This window comes from Camelus ferus, chromosome 16 (assembly GCF_009834535.1).
Source record: "Camelus ferus isolate YT-003-E chromosome 16, BCGSAC_Cfer_1.0, whole genome shotgun sequence".
Lineage (NCBI taxonomy): Eukaryota > Metazoa > Chordata > Mammalia > Artiodactyla > Camelidae > Camelus > Camelus ferus.
The window spans coordinates 1,963,334-1,973,188 of NC_045711.1; the positions used below are offsets into that span (position 1 = coordinate 1,963,334).

At 45.7% G+C, this 9,855-nt stretch overlaps 1 protein-coding gene across 1 annotated transcript; it reads right to left on the reverse strand.

Moving 5' to 3' along the window:
• Positions 1-888: 888 nt before the first annotated feature.
• On the reverse strand, positions 889-4,437 carry LOC106728467 (C-C motif chemokine 3). The gene is made up of 4 exons (XM_014550752.2): positions 4,265-4,437; positions 2,148-2,198; positions 1,569-1,680; positions 889-1,163 (listed from the first exon to the last, which is right to left on the reverse strand). The coding sequence occupies exons 1-4, from the start codon at positions 4,356-4,358 to the stop codon at positions 1,067-1,069; spliced, it is 354 nt and encodes a 117-aa protein (XP_014406238.1). The 5' UTR covers positions 4,359-4,437; the 3' UTR covers positions 889-1,066.
• Between the last annotated feature and the right edge of the window lie 5,418 nt (positions 4,438-9,855).

Here is a 9,855-nt window from a genome sequence, read left to right on the forward strand (position 1 = left end):
GATTCTTTGTTGCTGTCTTCTGTTGTAGATCTTTTCTGGTAGGTTCCTTTTTTTTCTTTTTCATTGATGATTTTTCTGTGCTCATGAGAGGAAGTGAGCTCAGGGTCTTTCTACTCTGCCATCTTGGCCCAGAAAAATCTTAAACATTTTTTTGAATGACAAAAACTTGTTGTTTAGAATTCAGTCCTTTTTTTCCCAAATTTTATGAGACAGTTGGCCAAGATTTCCTAATTATAAATATAAATGCATATGCTTTAGTAGATATGAATGTAAGATGGATATTGGCTCCAGTTTTAAATATTTTTCTAATGTCCTTTAACTTTAACGAAGATGATCTTTTAGGAAGTTATATCTATTAAGAAGAAAATCTAAAGCATAAAAATAAGGGAAAAGGATGAATGCAGGCCTTTCAATGTCATTTTGGAACATTGTCTGAAAGGCCCGCTCTAGGATTCCTGAAATCTGTAGGCATGTTCTAACTGATACTCTGTTTATTATTGACCAGGTCCCAGACTTTGTGAAATCACATGTTGACTTGTAAATTTTTGTTAAGCACAGATGCAAGTGATTTTTGTCTAGTAGAAAAGATAATCCCCAAAGTTACAGGTTTATTGTCCTATAGGATACTAATTTGTTCTCTCAATTAAACATTTCAGAATGTCATTCCCAATTATCTAGATAAACCTCTGTTCCTCGGGTGATATTCATTCAGTTTAATGGTTCCTTCATTAATGGGTTAAATACATTTTTGACGCATTGTCAATCTATAGTTGAATGTCATATTTTTAGCTTTTAAAAAAATTACACTATAATGTCTTGTTTTGGAAAAAAAAAAAACCCCACAGATCTGAAGTTTGGCATTGCTAAAGATTCTTTTTCCTCTTAAAGTTGAAGTAAAGTTAAATTGGATACTCTTTATTAATGTATTACTCATGTAACCAGAACAGAACAGTAATGGGTGCTTTTTAAAAATAATTCAGGCCAGGAAATTTCTAGGAGGTGGTCGAGGCAAGAGAGATGGAGGTGAGGTGGCTGGCTCCTTCTCAAGCAGTAGTCTTTCCAGGTTCTATATCACGGAGTCCAGCTTCAGACTCGCCATGCATTTCCGAACATCCTCCTTACTGGGGTCGGCACAGACACTCTGCCCTCTCTTGGTTTTGAAGCTGGGAAGCAAGAGGGAGAGAGGTTACAAACAGAGGAGGGGTCAGCAAGGGGGGATGGGGAGCACCACCCTCCCTGCCTCTCGGATTCCCCACTCAGCCCAGCCTGTTCTTTTGTTTCTTTGCTGCAAGGGCTCAGAGCGGCTCCTCTCAGACCCTCCCTCAGCCTCTGAGACTCCCTTAGTGAGTTGTGGAGTTTCCTTGGGCAGCCTTGCTCCTACTGTCTCCTTCCTTCCCAGGCTTCCTTCTTCACTGGGAACATCATGTCCCCGATGCCCTACGGGATCCTAATGAGGACGCAAGCCTCTGCTGACCTGGCAGGATCCAGAGGATAGGACTTTTGGGGACATCTATTCATCAGGTGCCCACCCCTCCCCGCAAGGCATGGTCGGTCAGCCTGGCACTTACATGACACCAGGCCGGGAGCACCCACTGGTCGTTATTGAATAATCTTTCATGAACACACATCGGATATTTCGTGAGGCGTAGGAGATGCAGCAGTCAGTGGGACGGTGAAAGCCTGCAGTAAGAGAAAGTGTTACTTAAGGACTGAGTTTGAGGAAAACTAGATCCTTTCCTCCAAAGTACTAGGAAGGGTGAGAAGGTGCGGGACTCGAGAGGGATGTCTTCCTTCTCGGCCAGCACTTGCTGGTGTCTCCCTGCTTCACTTTCCCCAGGGTTGAGCTGGGTGTCTGAGGGCACCCAGGCAGGGCCACAACAGGCAGGACCATTTCTCCAAGAAGAGGAAGGGTCTGAGGCCCGCAGGAGGCATCAGAGAGAAGCCCCCCCCACCCCAAGGACAACTCTCGGGATAGCCAGCTGGAATAGAGGCCACGTATGGACCCAGGACCCATCCTCAACTTCCTTGGACGTGTTCACTGGCCTTAGGACCCTCCCCGTCTCCCCAGGCCCCGTAAACAAGGTGGATTGAAGCCATTGAGCAGATATGAACCTGCTGGCTGTTTTTAAATATATACCATAACAAACCTTGTCCATGAGAGTTTATGTGATAATGATGATCCTGTGTCGACAGCAGGTCTGTTTGGGGGAAACAGTCGAGGAGGGAAGAGAAATGGCTGGGAAGCAGCATCTCCATCTATCTTACTCCTCAGCCCCATCCCCTGCTAGGGAGGCAGTGATGCCGGACCACTGGACCAGGCCTGCCTCCAGGCCCATCTTCTCCATCAGGGCCCTGAGACTTTTCAGAGAATTTTTGAAAAAGTTTGAGACATGAAAATACTCTATCAACTCTAAATAGAAAAAGCAAACTGTGAATCCATCACGAATAAATCAGTTGAACAGCTACATAATGCGATATAGTCCACAGTGGTTTCTACACATTTCTGAAATCCACAGGACTCTGGAAACAGAACAAATTTCACTGACTGATTTGGTGGCACAATGCCACCCAAAGTAGAGTGAGGTTATTTGTAGGCTTTATTTATTCCATTAGTATAAATATTTGCATGTGTTTGCTGCAGAAATATTGCTGTGTTTGGCAAAGTGTGCTTCCCAGACTCTGCCAGGGATGTTAAGGAATGTCCAGGGAGGTGTTACCATTTTAAAACTTTTATTTTTTTTTAGAATGTGATCAAATGTATGTAATATAAAGTTTACAACTTTAATCGCTTTTTTAAAAATTAGAAAAAAAATTTTTGACGAAGGAGGTAATTAGGGTTTGTTTGATTGATTGATTGATTGATTGATTGATTTAAATAGAGGTCATGGGGATTGAACCCAGGACCTAGTGCATGCTTAGCACTGAGCTACACCCTCCCTGCTTAATCACTTTTAAGTGTACATTGCAGTAGCATTAAATACATTTACATATTGTGCAACTCAGCACAATCCTTCCATGGATCTCTGTTCATCTTGCAAAACTAAGAGTCTATACCCATTAAACAATAACTTCCCATTTCCTGCCCCCCACCCCACCCCCAACCCCTGGGCCACTGCCATTCTACTTTCTGCCTTTGAATATAGCTACTTTAACTACCTCATATGAGTGGAATCATACCATTTGTCCTTTTGTGACTGGTGTATCTCACTTATCATAATGTCTTCAAGGCTCACCTATGTTATACCATGTGTCAGAGTTTCTTATTTTTGAAGGCTGAATAATATTCCACTGTATGTCTATACCCTGTTTTTCAATCCATTCATTTATCAGTGGACACTTGAGTTGCTTCCACCTTTTTGGCGTTTATAAATCATGCTGCTATTAGCATGGTCATAAAATATGGACCCCTATTACACTAATTAGGCAAACATAACGAAACTTTTAGCTCATTTCTTACATGGTTATGTATGAATTATATTAAACGAGGCATCTGCATACATGTCAATATACTTGATATGATGTGTATGGGGCTTGCAAAATAAAGTCTTAAAAGGCGTTGTCTTTCTGTTAACAGCTTCCTAACTAGCTTGGATCCTAACTCTACTAATACTTATGGCTGTGTGATCTTGGGCAGGTGACCTAGAGTTTCTATGCCTCAGTTTTCTCATTTGTAAAATGAGAATAATAATAATAGTAATAGTAGTAATAATAATAATATTAACAATAATAATAAACAAAACCATATGAGTCACTGACAGTCTACCCCACACTGTTGATGGGAGGATCCAATGCATTCATATCTATAAGACACTTAGAACAGTGCCTGCTTGCACATGGGAAGTACTAGATATTTATTTGTTAAATAAATAGAATGATTAGGTAGACTTGGGCGAGCCACTTGCCAGGCTTGTTCAATTTCATCTCCAAAATGAGACTTTTACACTAGATGGTATATAATGGTTCTAACATCATAGACTTCTATGCTTCTTTCTACAAATTTAGAATTTTACTACAATTCTCTTTATCTAGCCCATAATGGTCCTCTGTCAGCTAAGAGAAAGAATCAGATAATTCTGACCATGAAAAGGGAGAGAATTGTTTCCCCAGGTGGGACCAGTCACCTGTGTACAGTTTTCCCCTGGGACCAAAGGCTGCAGAGAGAGGTCGGTACCTACTAAGGCTGCTTTTAAACAAGTGACCCATCTATGTTGGGAACAAAAGTGCCCTCTGTTGTCTCCTCCCCACATTGTGAGTTACCACCAACCTGACCACCTGTGAGAAAGCTTGGTCAAGTCACCAGCAGCGGCGTGGGCAGCAAGGATGAGGAGGAAGGAAAGGACCACCACGGAGGTCTTCATCTTCCCGGTGCGCAGGTAGTGCTGGACCAAGGTCTCCTGGGTGCCCTGCTCTCTGCCTCTCTGGGACCCCAGCTCTGCTCTGGTATTTATAAGAAGAGGAGAACCAGGAAGTCACAGGACAGAGGTCAGAATGCTGTCCTCTGGCTGTAAAATAGACAACACGCTATTTCTAAAAAAAGGGAACGAGGCTGGGAAGGCAAGAGGAAGTAGAGGGCAAGGATGACCTGAGGCTTTCCCAACTGCCTAATGAATACAGGCAAAGAGAGTGACTCTTTTACGAAGGATCCTTCCTCTAGGAGGTTCGTTTAACCCTCTAATCAGAATTCTTTCCTCAGGAGTTAACCCCGTTCATGTGAGCAAACACCCTGTTTTCGGGGTGACCACTGATGGGAATGCTCTAACATGTGAACCCGCTCATGTGACTCCACACATGCAGTCTTGACCCTCGACTCCTCTCTCTGCTTCACCCCGACATCCAATCCATGAACAAACACCGTTGGCTCCACTTTCAAAATTGTGTCCAGAATCTTATTTCTCACCACTTCTACTCCCTTCACCTGCTCCAAGCCACCCTTATCTCTCACCAGGATTCTTGCCAAAGCTTCCCAATTTGGCTCCTTACTCCGCTCTTGCCCCTTTTCCAACGACATTGCAGCCAGAGTGATCCTGTTAAAAAAAATAGATCAGACCAAGTCAATCCTGTTTAAAACCCACCAGTGTAAGGCCCAATCGTTCTAATAACCTACAAGCCCCTATGTCATCTGGCCCCTGTTTGCTTTCTGTTTTCGAGTCCTATCATCGTTGTGGCCGAGGGCAGAGGCCGGCTGACTTCCAGGGCACAAGTCATTCTCTCCATATACTCACCGACTTTCTCCTTTGCTGTGGGTGCTCCCCATTGGCTTCCAAGCCCCTGTAGTGGCAAGTACTTGTCCAGTAGCTCCGGGTGCACAAGCCTGAGGACCGAGCAGGATCCTGCAGGCATCCTCTGTCTCAGCGTCAGAGTCCCTGATACAGGAAAAGAGGGGTAAGCCTGACGGCACGGTGTGGTGCCGCCGCATTACACCTACGTGGGGCTGGACAAAGCCTGTGCAGGGCTGGTTGCTGTAGTGGTGGCCGGAGTAAAGGACAGGGCCGACGGAATGGCAGTGGGGCACAGAGGTGACTGACACGATACCACACGCATGCTTGTTCAGCAAATGAAAGAATGAAGGAACCAATGTCCGATTTCACAATATGTGGGTTTTTCGGGACCTCCCCGGTATAGCAAACATTTTGTGAGTGGGTTTTTTTGTGTACTCCCTAGGTCTTTCATTACTTTTCCCTCCCCCACCCCACCAAGCATCACTGGTGGTACTGAAGAATCATAGCAGCCCTATTCATTACTCGGCTCGGCATAATCGAGGGAGCGGCTGTGCTCTGCGTGAGGCTGCTCCAGCCTCAGTGGTCTCCGGGGCTACTGGTAACCATGGCCAGTGCTTCTTGAGCACTTACGATGCTCCGGGACTGCGCTCTGAGCCGAGGTGTTTGCTACACAAAGCGCTTCCTATAATTATTTCATCATACCGCCCGGCACACCCTCCAGCTTCTTCCCTTACGGAAATACCAAGTGCCCTGTCATCTCTGCCTGCAAGCGCTGCTCTTACCACGTCCCATGATCTAGGCTTGCATAATGTGTTTGTGTAGCAAAAGCTGAGCTAACCTGCACTGTTACAGGGTCAGCATATTTGAGCTAAGATGTCCCCTCCTTGGGGTAGCCCGTTTTCTTTGTCAGATCCACACTGAGTCTATGGGAATTTCCTGCTGTGCCTTTTGACTCCCCCTCCCTCCTTTCTCATCAGGGCATGTGCGGTGTGTCTGCATCCTGAGCAGGTCGTGACATCTCAGGACAGTGTTCCAAGCACAGGTCCCTTCTGAGGAGAGAGGCCTCAAGTTGTGGTTCCTCCCTGCATTGGGTGCTGGTCCTTGAGTTTCCAGATGAAGCCATCTGTGGTGTCTGGCCTCCTCTGGTGGCTGTGTGGTGAGTAAGGAGGAGCTCAGGTGGCCGTCCCAAGCAAAGGCGAGGTAGCGTCCTAGTTCTCTGTCAGGCCAGCTGCACATGCCGCTGGGAAAGGCATTCTGGTGCACGTGGGTCTTTCAACTCCTTGGCAGCCACAAAAGAGTGGCCTTGGGGTTGGAGCACTTCCTGACCAAGAGGTAAAGAGCCCGTCTGTCCGTGCTGGGCTTATTGCCTTGTGTGGGGATATCTTTGTTCTGGACTCAGTGGGTGCTCCTTCGTTTTGCTTAAGCATGTGTGACACCCCCATGACTCTATCCGTTCCTGGCAGGGAGGGAACGGCGCCCCTCACTTGCAGCCCAGGAGGGATTCGTGCAGATCACTGCCCTGAGTCAGCCGCAGGATGGTACCCGCTGCTGTGGGGGCACCGACACTCACTGTTGAAGCTGATCTTGCTCTGTCTTTTCTCTGTGTGAGTTAAGTGTTCCATCCAGTGCCTGTGAAGTCATGTCCTTCGTGGCAACCCTGACACAAACCACGCAGTCGGTCGCCGTCCTGGGACTGCTGCTCCGGGTGGCAGACAGCAGGTATCTCGTGTCTGACACATCCCGCCTTTCAAAGTCCAGGGACAGGGACTACTTTAAGACCCAGGCAGGAGGGACTCTGCCTGGACCCCATGCTTTGGAGCATCCTTCATATGGCCAACACACACTAAACAAATTCATCAGAGAACACAAAGGCACCTCTGTCTCTTGGGATGTGGTACTCAGGGCCAGCCCGGCATGACCTGCAATGCTGAACATCCACTTTTGTGACAGATGCAGCTTGTGCCTTAAGGGAAAATGCCTCCCTACCTCTCCTGCCTTTTGTCTTTGAAAGGAAACACCTGAATCCCAAAGCTGTGAAGGTTTATGGGTTACCACTGCCAATACTGGGGGCAGACACTCCTCGAATGGCAGGGGAGATTTGAACAGCAGAAGCCTTTAGGTAAGAGAAACGATAAGCCAATTAACTTACCAAAATCTATCTTCTCAGATAGCACGACTGCCAACCGTCCTTGCAGAACAAATGTGGTTCCCCTGCAGGGCTTGGTGTTCATTATTTTTTGCTTGCTTTTGTGTTCCAGTCTGTGGTGGTGGACTCCCAAGTTAGGGCTGTGTATGCAATAGTTTCACACTGTTGCAATGTTAAGCAATTAGTTGTACTTTTAAATGTGTTTATTTGCTCACTGATAAGTTTCAAACTCCTTATGCATTCTTGCCCCGGGTCCTGGAAATGTTAGGGCAGGCCTGACCAGGACCCACAGGGACAGGGTGGCTGGCGAAGTGACTCCCTGGGCTACACCACCTCCTCCATGTCCTTAGCCATAAATATCAGTTTTGGGGAATAATCTGTGTGCCTCTTCCATCCTTGTGCATGATCTTAAATGGCCTCACTACTGCACGTGGGAGAGCCTTTCCTTTGAGGAGTAAGGGGAACCACGGATCCTACCAACTCATCTTGTGTTTCCCAACGTCTGTACGACCGGGCCTGGGCCCTCCTTAGAGGGCCTCCTGAAGAGGGAAATGTGTTCTATAAAGTGGAACTGAAACTGCTCTGTGGTCACAAGTTCACAGATGGTTGGGTCCCTCAGATACCTTCTGACTGTCTCCTGTGTGTCTGGGTGATGCCGAGTCCAATAAACGGGTTTCCATTTTGTCCCAAGCACTTCTCCTAACTCTAGCTCTGCTCTCAAAGATTAGGTGTTGGTTTAAATATTTGACTTCTCCCTTCCTTTGGTAGATTATTTACAAAAATGGCTGCAGGAATCCCCCCGCCCCGCCATATGCATGCACTTGGGAATCCTCCCCATACTGGCCCTGGTCTTGGCTGTGTGGCCCACTTTGGCAGATGAGACAGTAGAAAATGTGATACAGAGACTTGAAAAGGGCCGGCACATTGAGACTTGTGCTATTTTTCTCCTGGGAACCTTTATACTGTTAATGTGTACCAGCCCATGGTAGCCTCTTGAAGGCTGAGCGACCATGTGGAGAGCTGTCCCAGCTGAGAGGTCATCCTGGACCATCGAACCCCAGCTGAGTTGCCTCAGACCAGGAGACCCATCCATCCAACATATAGACCTATGAGAAATAATAAATGCTGCCACTTAAAAATTTTTAAAAATGTTTTAATTAAGAGTTCTTTTTTTAAAAGCAGTTTTAGATTCATAGCAAAACTAAGGGGACAAATATAGGGGGTATAGAGATTTCCCTTATACTCCTGACCCCCAAAATGCACAGCCTCCCCCATGATCAATATCCCCCACCAGAGTGGTACATTTGTCACAACTGGGGAACCTACACTGACACATCATAACCACCCAAAGACCATAGTTTACATTATAGTTCACTCTTGGGTGCAGCGCATTCCAAGGGTTTGGACAAATGTATGGTTACGTGAATCCATCATTATGGTATCAAACAGAATACTTTCACTGCCCTGAAAATACTCCTTGCTCTGCCCAGTTACCTCCCCTACCTCCCCCAGGCCCCCATCTCCTGGCAACCACTGATCTTTTTTACTGTGTCCATAGTTTTGCCTTTTCCAGAATGTCGTTTTCACATTGGCTGCTTTCACTTGGTAATATGCTGTTAAGACTCCTTCTTGTCTTTTCATGGTTTGATAGCTCACTTACTTTAGAGCTGAATATTCCGTTGTCTGTTGTACCACAGTTTATTTACCCATTCACCTGCTGAAGGACATTTTGGTTGCTTCCCAGTTTTGGCAATTATGAATAAAGCTACTATAAACATCTGTGTGCTGGTGTTTGTGTGGACATAAGTTTTCAGCTCCTTCAGGTAAATACCAAGAAGTGTGATTGCTGGATCGTATGGTAAGAATATGTTTCATTTTGTAAGAAAACTTCAAATTGTTTTTCAAAGTGGTTGTACCATTTTGTATTCCCACCAGCTATGAATGGGAGTTTCTGTTGTTCCACACCCTTGCCAGCATTTGATAATGCAATTGTTCCAGATTTTGGGCATTTTAATAGGTGTGCAGTGGTAGTTTGTTAATGCCTGTTTTAATCGACTAAATTTTAGCATGATTTGTTACGTAAAAGCTAATTGATAATTTCCTCTTTGGGCAATGAAGATTGCCTAATCTTTGTGAGTTTGCTGAAAGCAAAAGTAACAGTTCCTCATTCAAGAGGAGGCTTACTGCCTTTTGTTGTTGTTATTGAGGTAAAACTCACATAACGTAATATTAACCGTTAATCATTTTAACGTGTGCAATTTAGTGGCATTTAGTATCTTCACAATTTGTGTAACCATCACCTCCATCTAGTTCCAGAAGATTTTCATCATCCCCAAAAGGGTTCCCTATACCCAGTGAACAGTCACTCTCAGTCTCCCCTACCCCATCCTGGGCAACCACTAGTGTGCATTCTGTCTCTACGGGTTGTCCTACAGCGGATGCTGCAAAGATAAACAGAATTATGCTATATGTTGCCTTTTGTGTCTCTTT